The 16,208-nt window shown below is 36.3% G+C and overlaps 1 protein-coding gene across 5 annotated transcripts in view; it reads left to right on the top strand.

The window, feature by feature from the left end:
• The window catches only part of PCCA (propionyl-CoA carboxylase subunit alpha), a 537,919-nt gene that overhangs the window by 278,778 nt on the left and 242,933 nt on the right, over window positions 1-16,208 (top strand). For all 5 annotated transcript variants that reach the window (XM_058276458.2, XM_058276457.1, XM_004458407.4 and 2 more), the window contains one exon: window positions 1,211-1,286. In XM_058276458.2, the coding sequence (XP_058132441.1) occupies window positions 1,211-1,286 (76 nt within the window). The remainder of the gene's footprint in view (window positions 1-1,210; window positions 1,287-16,208) is intronic.

Below are 16,208 nucleotides of genomic sequence, written 5' to 3'. Positions count from 1 at the left end.
ACTATTTCTCAGGGTGTTTTCTCAAATACACTTTTTTTATGTAGTTGTAATGACAGTGAATAAATATTTTTTTATTTTCAGTTAAATTTTTACACTAAATAGTAAAATGAATATAAGGTTTTTAAAGAGAATATTTAATTTAAAATAAAAAATGCATAAAATATTATAGATTCTTTAAAAAGCTATTATTACAGTTTTAGGTGACCACATTTTTGTTCAGAAGAATGGCTTACAAATTAATTTCTTTTAACTTATTTTTTATTTATTTTTAAAAGATGCATAGATTACATGAAATGTTACATTAAAAAAATGGGTGATTCCATATGCCCCACTCCTCACATGTCCCACTTTTCCCACATTAACAATTTCTTTCATTAGTGTGGTACATTCTTTGCAATTGATGAACATATTTTGGAGCATTGCCACTCAGCATGGATTATAGTTGACATTGTAGTTTACACTCTCTCCCACTCCATTTGGTAGGTTATGGCAGGATATATAGTGTCCTGTATCTGTCTTTGTAAATTAATTTTTAAAGTGGCTTGATACTACAGGGCTAATAAAATTTACTAAAATATTTGGAAGTTACAAATTGACTAATGTAACAACGAGAAAAATCTTTTATAAAGAATTTATTGTATTGCTAATGTATTATAAGATGACTCTAAATAGGCACAAAATCATATAGAACAGTAAGATCATTATGTTTTTTCAAATGCAAGTACCCTTGCTTCTGTACTATGTCCTGTGTAAAACTGTAAATGATTAAGATAAGCTTTTGACTGAAAGTTTTAAAAAAAAAAGACTACTTTCTTGTCAGTTATAAAAGTGTTAGCTATTTAGGTATCAAATTTGAAAACCACAGAAAAATAGGGAGAGAAAATAAAAATTTTGTGTAATCCCTCAGGATCCCAAATGTTCACATTTTGGTTGGTTTCATTTTAAAATTTTTCCTGTGCTTGTTTTTTGTTTGTTTGTTTGTTTGTTTTTTTAAACATTTTGTTTATCTCACATAGCTCTTGACTCATAATAAAATGTGGGAGAAAAGTCTGAAATGGCTTGAATCTAATACTTTTAAAAATCTTGGCATACATTTTATTAAAAACTGAACCACTTTGAAATTCCTAATGATGTATTGGGAAATCTGTTATGAAATATTTTAATATTTACTAGAATGCATCATTTAACCCATTTATTTATTTGCTTTTAGCTAATCACATATGGTTCTGATAGAACTGAAGCTCTGAAGAGAATGGAAGATGCACTAGATAATTATGTTATTCGAGGTAAAAAACAGTAGAAGTTATGTTGTTATATATGTTATCCTTTCCTAAAAAATAGTTTGAAAATTTGCTAATTCGACAACTCTGTGGAATATTTTCTATGTTTTAAAAATGCAAATAAGAAAAGCTCAAATTAATTAAACTGAAATGCTAATTGAGTTGTAGCTATTTCATTTTCTTTAACAATCCTGTACTTTGTAAATACAAGTTATTTAAACTTATGATTTATGATCTTTCATAGATGAGCATTTATTATTTTGTAAGTTTTGTAAAGTGAAGAAACTTCATAATAAAGACTCATTGGCCATGCAGTTTGATAGCAAATTTGCTATATTAGTGTTTTGGGTTTTTTGTTTGTTTGTTTGTTTGTTTTTTGCTCTTTGGAGTTTGAAATTTGAAACTGTGTAGAGATATAAAACACAGTGACCTACTTTCACTAATTTGGAGATAAGGGAAATAGTTGTTTGCTTCTATGAATTAAAACAGATTATATAATATTTTCTATAAAATGGAATTTTATTACTTCATGTACATATATGATAGTTCTAATGAGTAACAAAGTTTGATTCTACAAACCTTTAGGGTATATAGTGATAACTGTGAGAATCAGTCAATTAAAGGAGAACTATATTCCCTTTACAGAAGAAATGACATTCTGAATTTCATTAGCAATTTTTCATTAGTAATGAAAAGATAACTTTATTGTAGCCATCATACATTATCATCAACTTCAGAATAATGGACTTTCATTTCAAATTTAAAATGTAAAAGTATAAAATATAACTTCACTTTGAATTATGAATGAATATTGGGCCTAAGAACAATTGAAAGCCTGGCTGTTCAATTTTGCTCTTTTTCTCAAACCTCACTAAATTTAATGGGACTGGGAAGCTAGATTTTGGAGACTGAAGGAGTAGAACAGTGGTGCTCTGCACAGGCCTTGGAGAACTGAGGCTTTTATGCAAATTCCTAAAGGTTTCCCTCAAAGTGGATACAACTTTTTGTTTGTAAGGCTTGGTAAGTGGATTACAACTTTGTGAATTAGAAAAAGTGCTCTGTTTTCTGGGGACATCCAGTCCTGAGACAGGGATCCCAGTTTAGCAAGTGGAGCATGGCTTGCATGTCATGCCCTTACATTGCCCTTTGACCAAATGGAGTGAACAATTCATATATCTATACAGTAGCTGCCCAGTACAATTTAGCAATTTTACAAAAGTTAAGCAGTTTTACATTTTAGTAACTTTTTTTTTGGCATATTTACCTTTCTCTGCTCAATTTCTTCCTATGACAATTAATACATGCAATACCCACTTTTGCTCATATTTTTTCTGTTAGCTTTTTTCCTTGTAGATCAGGACAAATTTCTTTCCTCCTTCCCTTTTTAGTATCACCCTCTTTCTTCTTCTCTTCATTTGTTAACCAAAAAGTGACAGTGATTATATCTAATCTCACATGCTAGTGGTTGACTTCTATAAATGAAAGGAAAATAAGCTTGGAAGTGAACCTAAATGAAATAAAGAAGTCAGTAGCATCAATATCAAATGCATATAAAATATCGAAGTTTCCACTTTACATTCATTATAAAAGAATTTAGCTCATTCTCTTATTTCATTTTTAGCCTTAATTGTTCTTACTGATTTATAACACTGTTATGTTCTACCATTTTAAGTGGCAAATATATATATTTTCTCTGCATGTTGTTTAAGAAGGCCTTCATACGTCTGTTTTTCTACTGAAACAGTATTGGTCAGAAATTCCTTCAGTTCATTTGGAACACTTGGAAATTTGGATGTTTATGCTTATGAATATAGTTATACATATATAGACACAAATAATTTACTTGGAAAATTATTCCTGGAGGATTTAAAAATATTTTTAATAGTATTCTAATGTTTTTTGTTTTTGTTTTTCTCTCCCATTCTTTCCTTTTATTGTGATTGTAAATTAACTAGATTCTGGTTAACGTCGTTTTTATTCTAATAAGTTTAAATGTAAATTCATAGAGTTTAGATAGTTAAGACTTTGTTAAATCACATCTATTAAATTTATATAATTTAACAGTGGCATATGGGCAGTTTTGTTACAATATAAGGTTGGTATTGATCTCAAATAATAGTTATTCTTATCTTCTGTCTGGCTTCTGAAAGGAATATTCTTTTGTATTTATAGAGTACACTTTAATCTTTTATACTCAAATGAACATGTTTTTTACTAATTTACTTATAATTTACCAGTTAGGTTACTTTGTCTTTAAGTGATGTAAATATAAAGTAAGCTTGCGCTTATTCTCTTGACATTATATAAATCACATCTAGAAAAAATCTGTTTTATTGTAAAAATAGATTTTTCCAGGATTGGTCTGAAATTTTTGCCTTTGAGTCACTGTGATTTAGTAGAAAGGAACTAGACCAACCTGAGTTCCTGTCCTGCCACCATTTATTAACTGTGGAATTTCTGTCAAGTTATTTGTCTCTCCGAATCTGATTCCACATTTAAAAGTGGAGTAATCTTACCTGCCTTAGAAATTGGTGGCTCATGGAGTCCAATAACTTGTAGCTCCCTCTTTTCTCTGTCATCACAATTATAAAACCAATTATTTAAAAGTCATATATCATATCTCATATTAACAATTGGTGATGTGTGAAATTTATTAAACCATAGATAAACAATATTGAGGGCCTATTTGAAGCCATTCCTATTACTATGTGTGTGTGGGGAGGATGGGGGTAGTTATATGCTTTCATTGTAATCTGTTCTATTGCTTCTTCAGAGCATTTGCCATAGCTATAATTAAAATATTGATTGTGTAATTAATTGCTAAATATTGGTCTATCCCATCAGAATATTAGGGATGAGGGCAGTGATAATATTTAATCTTATTTGTTTATTAGTAGTTGATGTTTAGTAAATATTAGTTGAATAAATGAGTGAATGATATTATCCCTGATTTCAAGAAGTTTCTAGTATACTTGGTATTTAAAAGCACGGAAGGAGATAAATTTAATACAACTCTGTAGGTGCTGAAAATAGTGGGTTGAAAAAATACTGTGGAAATTCAAAGGCATGGGAGAGGGTGTCTTTGGTCTCTCTCTTTTGGTCCTTTGAAAGTAGTATGAGTGCTGCTTTTGCATTCTGTTAGGAATCACTTTGTGCCTACTTCAAGCAACTCCCCAGATTTGCAACAATTTTTAAAAGACTAGTAACTTACTCTGTGGTGAAATAAAAGGGATGGACACACTCATCCATATTTGGAGTTCTACTTGCTATAGTGTTTTGGAAAAGTAATATGGTATTAGATGTTAAAATAATATTCCCTTTGGTCTATTTGCCCAACTTTTGGGAATCTGTCCTATAGAGATAAAAGAGATGTTCACAAGGTATTTACAGCATCATTGTTTGTAGTAGTCAAATTTTCTGACCAACCATAGTATCTACAAAATGGATGAATGATTGAATAAGTTACAGTACATCTATACTATGAAATCTTATGCAGCTATGACCTGAAGGCATTGTATTATTAAAGGAGAAAAGCAATTTGCATAATAATGTATATAGTGCACTTTTATATTAGTTAAACCACCTTGCAGTTTAAATACTTTTTGATTTTTAGCTCAAAGGGGTTATCAAAGAGGGTTTATTTTTCCTGATAGATTACCCCCAAACTTTTATGTTCTACGGATTTTCAAAACTAAACTGATTTGAATGAATAAGACAGTGCACACTTGTATATTCTTCACCTAGTTTAAACAATTGTTACATTTTTCTACTTCTGCTTTCTTCCCTCTCCATCTCTCACTTTCTACCTTTCACTTCTTCCTTACTCTTCTTTTCCTTCCTCTCTCCTTTCTCCGCCTTCTGTTTTGTTTTTTTTTATTCATTTGCAAGAAAGTTGTACAAACTATAAAGTATTCTACTTCAGCTTGTATCTTTGAAGGTAAGGTTATGTTCCCACAAAACAACAATGATATCATGCCAGAGAAAATTAACAATAATATCATATCTTCTAATATATTGTTTATATTCAAGTTTCTCCATTGGTCCCCAAAAGTGTCTTTATTAGCTCTTTTTTCCTTTATCCATGACCCATTCAAGGTTTACATATTGCCTTTGGTAATATCTCTTCATTTTTTTTAACCTATTTTGTTCTTTATATCATTAACTTTTTAGGAGAGTCCAGGACAATTGCCTTATAAAATATCCCACATTCAAGAGAGAAGGTTTCATTATTGATCTAGTGAAGGCACTTGAGCAAGTGAGCTAGAAGGATGGGGGATTTCAGTTGAAAAAGCAGTGTTTTTTAATTGGTGATTTTGAAGGTGGTACAATTCACTGATAAGATTTCATGGTATGACTTTGGAACAAGATGGCTAAAGTAGAATAAGTTGAAATGAGGTTCACATAGTTGTTTAAATCACCAAGAATAATGACATGAGTTGAGAAGAAAGATTGTGAGCTAGGTAACATGAATTCTTTAGTAAATATTAGGTTGTGGCAAGATATTGGAGAAGATTTTATAGCCAGATAAAATAAGCCTCAAAGGAGAAGTTTTCTTCAAGGATTAGAGGAAGTAATGTTCTGCAAGTGGCAATGGATTGCAAGAAGGTATGTGAGGATTACTGGATAGGTGAGATCCTTGAGGACATTAAGGATTTTAGGTAAAGTGAGAGTAGATGAAATGTTTCAAGAAGATGCTGTTGTAGACCTGACTAATCACAGAGTAGCAACCTCGGAAGGTACTGAGGAATAGCTTAGAAAACAGGGAAGAGATATTTAGGGTTGATGGGTTTAGCTGAGGTTTAGAGAACAAGGGGTGATGACAGAGAAGCTTGTACTGCTGGTGATGGATGCAGGGTCCCTAAAGTACTTGTGGAAGGGTAAGCACTGGGGTCTAGGAAAGTGGTCTCTAAAGTCATTCTGAGGAAGCTGCTTCTGTACCCTTCATCTAAATAATTATATATATATGTATATATATTTTTTAAGATTTATTTATTTCTCTCCACTTCCCCCCTGTTGTCTGCCCTCTGTGTCTATTCGCTGTGCGTTCTGTGTCCGCTTGCGTTATCTGGCAGCACTGGGAAACTGCGTCTCTTTTTTGTTGTTGTTGCGTCACCTTGCTGCATCAGCTCTCTGTGTGTGTGCGGTGCCACTCCTGGGCGGGCTGCGCTTTTTTCACATCAGGTGGCTCTCCTTACAGGGCGTACTCCTTGCACGTGGGGCACCCCTACGCAGGGGCACCCCTGCGTGGCATGGCACTCCTTGTGTGTGGCAGCACTGCGTGTGGACCAGCTTACCACATGGGTCAGGAAGTCCTAGGGATCGAACCCTGGGCCCTCCATATGGTAGATAGATAATCTATCAGTTGAGCCTCGTCTGCTTCCCCATCAAAATAATTTTTGATTCTCCTTTTTTTTGACTCTGCTGTCCCATGCTACCACTATCTATATCATGAACCAGTGTAGTAGCTTCCTAAATGGTTTCTTGGTAAATACTTTTTACCTGCACCAGTCTATTCTTCAGTGTAGGCAGAATAATATTTGTAAAGTACAAACCCAATCATTATTTCTCTACTTAAAATTCTTTAGTGGCTTTTTTTTCCCCTTCGAATGACCTACAAATCAGCAATAGTCTCATTTACATCAATCTTTCTCTCATGCTCTCTTCTTTCCTATTTCATTATTGTTTAAAAGTCCTGGAATGTCCCTAGAGGACCCCAGACGACCTTCCTTCCTAGGCTATAATCTAAGTAGTTGTTTAAAAGAGAGTGGGGGAGGGAGAGAGAGAACAAAAAATATAGTGACTTAGCAGATAGAGTTTAATTTCATATTTAACTTTTCAGGTTGTGAAGGGCTGATAGGGTAACTCTTGCATTCAAAGCAGGTGATTTTCAATTTAGGTTCAAAGTGGCTGCTTTCATGCCCATTGTCAAGTCTCAGCAGTGGCGTTCATGGCTTTTTTTTTTTTTTTTTTTTTTTTAAGGCAAAACCTAGAAAGGACACCCTTTATTTCTGTTCCCATTCTGTGATATTTACTTAGTTACATGGTCACATCTAGTTGCAAGGGAAAATGAGAAATATTTTTGGGTGGCCATATCCCAAGCTGAAAAATACTCTATCTCTTATTAAAGGAAGGAGAAGAGATATTGGTGGACAACTAAGGGAAATGAAATATACATGTATTTGTTCATTTCTGAACACACAGTCACATGGAAAAGAGTACAGATAATAAGATTACCTTCCCGAGGTGGTAGATTGGGTATATGGTAGAAAGAATTGGGAATTGGGAAACAAGGTAGAAGGAACAAGGGGGAAAGACATCTTTGATTATACATTTTTATGTAGTTATGACTTTCACATCCATGCAAATGTTTATAAATATTCATTCCACCAAGGTTTTGGGGGGAAAAGGAGAGTATAAATAAAAATGAACAGGACTGTATTTTAAATAAATGATGCAGGAAACGGACTTTGGCCCAGTGGTTAGGGCGTCCGTCTACCATATGGGAGGTCCGCTGTTCAAACCCCGGGCCTCCTTGACCCGTGTGGAGCTGGCCCATGCGCAGTGCTGATGCGCGCAAGGAGTGCCGTGCCACGCAAGGGTGTCCCCCGCGTGGGGGAGCCCCACGCGCAAGGAGTGCGCCCGTGAGGAAAGCCGCCCAGCGTGAAAAGAAAGAGCAGCCTGCCCAGGAATGGCGCCGCCCACACTTCCCGTGCCGCTGACGACAACAGAAGCGGACAAAGAAACAAGACGCAGCAGATAGACACCAAGAACAGACAACCAGGGGAGGGGGGGAAATTAAATAAATAAATAAATCTTTAAAAAAAAAAAAAATGATGCAGCCATGCTGAAAGAGAGAAAAAGAACCCAGGTAACTTTTAACACAGTATTTGACTCTGTAGCCACAGAGTAAGGACAAAATAACTATAAATAGATATTTAACTCAAGTTAGTAGACTTCGTTTTTTCATAGTTTAAGGGTTAGCAATTCTGAAATTACTTTGTGTATTCTAAAACTGAGGAAATAAATACATGTATTGTGTATAAGAGGAGCCAAGTTTCTCAATGTCATAGAAGGGAGATGTGGAAATAAATATTTAATGGTGGAATGAACCCAATGGTGTTGGACTGGTATTGTTGAGAAACCATGGTTTTCTTTAACATACATATGTAAATATATAAATGTGTTGTATATATGTATAGACATAACATGTTCTCTAATTTAGGGTTTCTCAACTTTGGCCCAATTGTCATTTGCGGGCAGGTAATTCTTGTGGGGGTGTTATCCTGTGTGCTGGTGGATGTTTATCAGCATCCTTCTCTTCTACCCCACTAGTTGCCAGTTTCATTTCCTGAGTTGTGACAACAAGATATCTCTAGACATTGTCATATTTTCTTCTGGGGGCAAATTGCCCTCATTTGAGAACCCCTACCTGCTGAGAGGTCCTAGGAGCATTTATGGTCCATAGCAATGAGCACATCAAACACCCAGATTTTATTTTCTATATACCATTTCTAGAAAATGGAAACAGTACTCTTTGTACAAATGGTTAATTCCAGGGAAAGTACAGATGAGCCTGAAACATCTTGTGTAAGAAAGTAAGCAAGTGCCCAAAAATGTTGACACATCAAAAAGGCACAGGAGCCAACCTGAAGGGGCTCCCAGTAGCAAAATCTAGGAAAACTTCAGCAATCAAAATCAATAATGCTTGTAATGGATTGTAAGCCACTGCAGTAGAGTCCATTAAGTCTATTTTTGTTATAAATAGATAAGTGAGGGAGAAGAGATGTTTCTTACAGTAGATTTTTAACTAAGTGTAGAAGCTATTCTGAAATTGGAAAAATCACCATTTGGCAATGACCAAATTAATTGTTTAGGGAAGAATCATCAATGGATGCTAAAATTTAATGGACAAAAATTTGATGAGAAACCGATATTAGCATAGTTTCAAAACATTTCCCCCCAAGATATTTATTAATTATAAAAGGAACAATGGTAAATTTACAATGGAGAAACCTAACAGATACCACTTAGGTGATCAAAGTTGACATCGCTGGTAATGGGGTAAATCAACATCATGGGCCTCTTAATATGGTGCACTGAAGAGAATACAGCATTATTTCTGTGATACTCTTTCCAAAACTGTATAACCTGAGTATAATCATGAGGAAACACCAGATAAACCAAATTGAAGGATATTCTCCTAAAAAAAAAAAAAAAGGTGGCTTGAACTTTTCAAAAATGGCAAAGCCATAAAACACAAAGAAAAGCCCAGCAATTTTATAAGACCCATGACAGTTAAATGTAGCATATGATCCTAGATTTCCTTTTTCTTTCTGTTTTTTCTTTTGTAGAAAAGGTGATAGTGGAACAATTGGTGAAAATTGACTAAGGTCTGTAGATTAGATCATAATACTGTTATTAATTTTATATATTTAAGTGAGTTCTTGATTTTAATTTTCTGATTTTGATAATTGTACCATGGTATTAAGAGGTAAAGTGGCATCTTGTCTGTAATTCTCAAATTTTAAGACTGATTATTAAAAAATGAGTTTTATATATGTATACAGAGAAGGAGAGAAAAACAATAAAGCAAATTGATGTGGTAAAATGTTGGAGAGTTTGGATAAAAGATGTACAGTAAATTTTTTTGTACTGTTTTGGCAAATTTTCCATAAGTCTGGAATTATTCCAAAATAAAAAGTTTAAACAGTAGATGAGAAAGAAGTCAGAAAAAAAATTGAGAATGTTGACCCTGATTTTTAAGGAATGAAAACAGAGATGTACTTGTGATGTTTGCTCTTACATCATTCATCTTAATGCAAGGGTAGAGGGTAAAAAAACGTTGTTTGAGAGACCGAAAAGGAAGGACAATTTACTGTTTTGTTTGGTAACTGCTTAATTATTCAAATATCTTTTTTTCTGAGCTGATTGGGAACTTCTGTTAAAATAAAGAAACTTCAGAACAAAATGTAATTTGGTTAAAGTTAATTTCTAAGTCCCCATGAAATAAGCACTGCCTGTTGGCCTCTGTTTGATCCTGGCAATGTGTGCAACTAATGTCTGGCCAGTGTTTTGGAATCAGCAGGTAGTCAGGAGAAAGCTGCTCCTAGGGGTCCTCTCTTCTGTGGCCTGGATGTGATTTCACATGCAGATGGAACCTTGTGAACTTTGGCAGAGGCCATCCTAAATTCCCAATCTAATATTTGTAGACATAATTTCTATGATTTTGTGATTAAGTATGATTAAGAATATCATCCAAGCTATAAACTAAGTCTAGAAGGATAACTCTATTATATGCTTACTTAAACAAGGATGTTTTAAACCTGTATCTTCCTACTCAGTACATGGAAAAAAATAAACTGAATGTAAATGGTAATTTTCAAATAAGGTATCTTTTAATAGCTCAGTAATTTCTCCCCCCATTTATGTGGTCTTTTGCACTTTGATGTACAAAATAATTTTCTGATTATTCCCCTGATTTAACTTTAGAATTAATTGATCTATAGTTTTTTTTTTTTAAAGATTTATTTTTATTTATTTAATTCCCCTCCACTCCCCCGGTTGTCTGTTTTCTGTGTCTTTTTGCTGCGTCTTGTTTCTTTGTCCGCTTCTGTTGTCCTCAGCAGCACGGAAAGTGTGGGCGGCGCCATTCCTCCGCAGGCTGCTCCCTCCTTGGCGCTGGGCGGCTCTCCTTATGAGGCACACTCCTTGCGCGTGGGGCCCCCCCACGCAGGGGACACCCCTGTGTGGCACAGCACTCCTTGCGCACATCAGCACTGCGCATGGGCCAGCTCCACATGGGTCAAGGAGGCCCGGGGCTTGAACCGCGGACCTCCCATGTGATAGATGGACGCCCTAACCACTGGGCCAAAGTCTGTTTCCCTGATCTATAGTTTTTAAAGCAGTTTGAGGTATATAGATTTTGGTTTTAGCCATTATGTCACTAAAAAACAGTTGATTATTTACTTTGGCATAGTAATGTCTGATATTTTATTCAGAGAACATTAAATAGAAAATATTTTTGTGTATTAATTTTATTCCTAAAATATCATTTAGCCAAATGGAAGTCCATATTTTATGCTGTATTTACTATTCAAGATTTTAAAAAACGTCCATGCTTCATTTGTGTGCATGAATGGTTCTATTCTTTGATATCCAAAATGTAAGTTACTATTGCCAACAGTTCCTTTAAGTCACCTCCTCTAAAAGCAGCACCTCTTTTTTCTACATTGAATATGGAATAAAAATATAACTCTTGGGAAGTGGATTTGGCTCAATGGCTAAAGCATCTGCCTACTACATGGAAGGTCCAGGGTTCAAACCCAGAGTCTCCTGACCCATGTGGTGAGTTGGCCCACGCGCAGTACTGATGTGCACAAGGAGTGTCGTGCCACACAGGGGTGTCCCCTGTATAGGGGAGCCCCATGTGCTAGGAGTACACCCCATAAGGAGAGCCGCGCGAAAAAAGTGCAGCCTGCCCAGGAGTGGCGCTGCACACACGGAGAGCTGATGCAGCAAGATGACGCAACAAAAAGAGACACAGATTCCTGGTGCAGCTGACAAGAATACAAGCAGACACAGAAGAACACACAGCAAATGGACACAGAACAGACAACTGGGGCTGGGGATGGGTGGGTGGGCAGGGAAGGGGAGAGAAATAAGAAATATTTTTAAAAATATATACATATATATAACTGTTATCATGTATCTTTAAAAAAAGACAGCGTACATTTTAATTTTTGGATATCCTCAGCATTGAATTACTCACTGATTATCAGAGAATGAAAGATCTTTTTATTCAAATTATCATTTTACTCTTTTTAAAAGCTATTTTGTATTTTACTGAGGACCAAGTCAGATTCTACCTGATTTGACATAGGCCACACAGACCGCTAGAAAATTTATACCAGCTCCAGACTGTAACAAGGAAGCCAGTAAGTTTAAATATGAAATATTACATATGAAATTAACAGTACTATTTTTACTTAACTGGTAGAGGGAATCACAGAAACCTTAGAGTTGGATTGCCTTTCTAAAGTATCTGTTGTTCAAAAAGTTTATAAATTGAAATATTCTGAATTGACAAGAACAGTGTTCTTTGGAAATGCAATTACTGTTGAATTCTGGTTTTCTTCATCCTTTACAGTGCCTCCCTCCTTTAGGATCTTGTTCTTTCCAAAACTTCAGTTATTATTATATATTAATAATTTGCATATTGTTAGCTTTATTTTGTACTTTTCTGTTTCTTACTCTATTCTGGATTACTTCGCTTAGATGTTTCCCCCCCTTAACTTTAGAAAACGTCTATGTTCTGATGAACATATCCTAACCTGGCTGTTCCTCTGAATGTTTATCATTTTGACATCATCAATTGGTTGTCTACAGGCATCAAATTTAACTTGTCTAAAATGAAGCATATTTTTTCTTCTAACCTTCTGTCTCTAAAAGACATCTATCATGTTGCAGAGTCAGAAATTTGGCTGTTATACTTGGCTCATCTCCTTTATTCTTCACATCCAACAAATGACCAAGCCCTAATACTCCTAACTATTTCTCAAGTTCAGCTACTTTTTCCAGCTGTATTGTTAACATCCTAGCTGTGGATGTCCTTTTTCAGCATGTTTCCAGCAATTGTCAGCTGATTTCCCCATCTTCAGTCATGCCTGCCCCATTTCCATTTCCTTTGAGTACCGTGAAGTAATTCCTGGAATAAATATTAATAAATCTATTCATAGTTACTCTCCTTCAAACACTTTGATTGCTCCTAAGGTGTAGAGTAAGGGGGAAACGGACTTTGGCCCAGTGGTTAGGGCGTCCGTCTACCATATGGGAGGTCCGCGGTTCAAACCCTGGGCCTCCTTGACCCGTGTGGAGCTGGCCATGCGCAGTGCTGATGCGCGCAAGGAGTGCCGCGCCACGCAAGGGTGTCCCCCGCGTGGGGGAGCCCCACGCGCAAGGAGTGTGCCCGTGAGGAAAGCCGCCCAGCGTGAAAAGAAAGTGCAGCCTGCCCAGGAATGGCGCCGCCCACACTTCCCGTGCCGCTGACGACAACAGAAGCGGACAAAGAAACAAGACGCAGCAAATAGACACCAAGAACAGACAACCAGGGGAGGGGGGGAAATTAAATAAATTAAAAAAAAAAAAAAAAAAAAAAAAGGTGTAGAGTAAGGTCTTTACATGGTCTCGAAAACACTGAACCCCCTTCAATTCTTTTCGTAGAAATAACTGGTGATATTTGCTTTTTCACAACAATGAAAACTGTTAAATACTTTAAGTTCCTCCACAATATTACCCAAACCTCAACTAGGCATTTTCCTAGCCTTCTGTGGCTTCATCTGTGTTTTCTATCCCCACCAGGAAAATCTGTATAGTCACAACTGCTTTGCCCTTTCTCAAGCACCACATCTGTTATATCGTGTGCATATGAGCCTCTCTGGCAAACCGTATTCCCTTTCTTCTTCAAAACTGCTTTATTGTTTTGTATTTGTGAGTCTCTCTAAGCATCCTAGCATATTGACTTCAATTGCTCATTTTTATCTCTTCGTTTATAACCTATAATTTAGGTAAATGTCATATTTTTGTAATGATTCATTAAGTATATTGGTGTCATCAGAAATTTTCTATGCCTTCTGATATTTTCCTCATAGAAATATACTTAATTATAAAACTCCTAGATATATTTGTTATTGAATATTTTTAAGTCATTACCCACAGAACAAGGTTGGGATGTATGTCAGTCAGCCAAAGGGGTGCTGATGCAAAATACCAGGAATTGATTGGTTTTTATAAAAGATGTTTGTTTGGGGTAGAAGCTTACAGTTAACAGGCCACAAAGTATATGTTACTTCCCTCACCAAAGTCTTTTGCCATGCGTTGAAGCAACACGGCTGCTGACATCTGCCAGGATTCAGACTTCCTGTGTTCCTCTCTTCCCAGGACTTGCTTCTCTCTAGACTGTGTGTTCCTCTCTTCCTGGGGCCGTGTTTTTCTCTAGGCTCAACTGCTGTGCTCACTTCACAAGGCCAGCTGTAGACTATCAAGCAAATGGCTTTGTCTCTCTCCCTTGGGGCTTTTACCATGTGTAAGAAGCTGTCTCTATTCCTCTGTGTTCATGTCCTGCCTGTTCACTTCCTGGGCTCCAGCTCAAAACTCTAGCATCAAAAAGCTCCACCTCTGTCCTTTACCATGCCTTTTATATTTGAGTCCCCACCCACCAAGGAGCAGACTCAACACCCTACTGATGTGGCCCAATCAAAGTCCTAATCATTAACTTAATCATGTCCAGATACAGACCAGTGTACAAACATAATCCAATATCTATTTTTGGAATTAATAACTATATCAAACTGCTATCGGATAATTGCTCATTTCTCATGGCCATGTGCTATAAAAGATACTAGATCATCATATATTTGTGATGTTTTAGTTTGCTAGGCTGCTGAAAACAGATGCTTTGAAGTAGCTTGGCTTTTTAATAATGGGAATTTATTAGATTACGGTTTTGAGGCTGAGAAAAATGTCCAAAGCAAGGCATCATCAGGAAATGCTTTCTTCTTGATGACCTGTGATTGCAGACTCTTCTGCACATAACAGGGCACACGGCAACCTCTGCTGGTCTCTGCCTCTTCTTCAGGGTTTCCTTCCTTTCAGCATCTTGCTTCCATGGCTTTCTTTCTGTCTGAATTTCATTCTCTTACAAGGCCATTAAGAGGATTAAGACCCATCTTAAATGAAGTGGGTCACACCTTAATTGCATTCACCTCATCAAAAAGTCCTACTTAAATGGGTCCACATCCAGAAGAGTGGATTAACTTTAAGAACATATTTTTCTGGGCTACATAGAGCTTCAAACTACCGCTTATGGTAACTTCTTTCATGGTAGTTTGTGTAGCTAAAGGAATTTTAGAGCCTTCTCTAATGTTCAGAGGTAGTTTGAATAGATTGATAAGTGGTTTTTATAAGAATTTTGACATGTATCTTTTTAATCAGAAACATCCTCAGAATTTTTCATATGTTTGCTAATGTGGTCTGGTTTATAAAGAGATGCATAGACAAATGCCTTGAATGGTATATTAAGCTGTTAAAATTGGTTAGCTTAGGGAAGTGGACTTAGCCCAGTGGTTAGGGCGTCCGTCTACCACATGGGAGGTCCGCAGTTCAAACCCTGGGCCTCCTTGACCCGTGTGGAGCTGGCCCATGTGCAGTGCTGATGCGCACAAGGAATGCCCTGCCACATGGGTGTCCCCCGCGTAGGGGAGCCCCATGCGCAAGGAGTGCACCCCATAAGGAGAGCAGAATGGCGCCACCCACATGGAAAATTGACATCAACAAAGATGATGCAACCAAAAGAAACACAGATTCCCGTACCGCTGACAAGGGGATAGAAGAAGAAGAAGAAGAAGAAGAAGAAGAAGAAGAAGAAGAAGAAGAAGAAGAAGAAGCTGCAGAAGAAGAAGAAGCTGCAGCAAATAGACACAGAGAACAGACAACCGGGTCAGGGGTGGGGAGGAAGGGGAGAGAAATAAAATAAATCTTTAAAAAAAAAATTGGTTCGCTTAGAGGTGGGAAGTCACACTGAAGATGTATGTCATCTCTCCCCCAATACATATACATTACAGGAAAATGAAGAGCAGTTTTAGGGAAAACTTGGAAACTATAAAATATTCCTCTGTGTTATTTGATTATTTTACACTTATTGGCTAATTTATAATGATTAAAATTCTAGTTCAATCCCTCTGAATTACAATTTTCTTATTTTTAAGGTCCTTTTTCTTTCTAGTTTTCTTATTCTATGACTAGTTACCGGAAGTTACCCAAAAGCAGGTACCATATTGTATGCTCTTATTTTCTTCCCATGATATCTAATTGTTGCGTGAGTGGTCAGTGTAGAATAAATGCTGAAAGATACAGAGTAATTTGCTCAGAATA

This window comes from Dasypus novemcinctus, chromosome 15 (genome assembly GCF_030445035.2).
Source record: "Dasypus novemcinctus isolate mDasNov1 chromosome 15, mDasNov1.1.hap2, whole genome shotgun sequence".
Lineage (NCBI taxonomy): Eukaryota > Metazoa > Chordata > Mammalia > Cingulata > Dasypodidae > Dasypus > Dasypus novemcinctus.
This window is presented reverse-complemented; position numbering and strand designations above follow the sequence as displayed.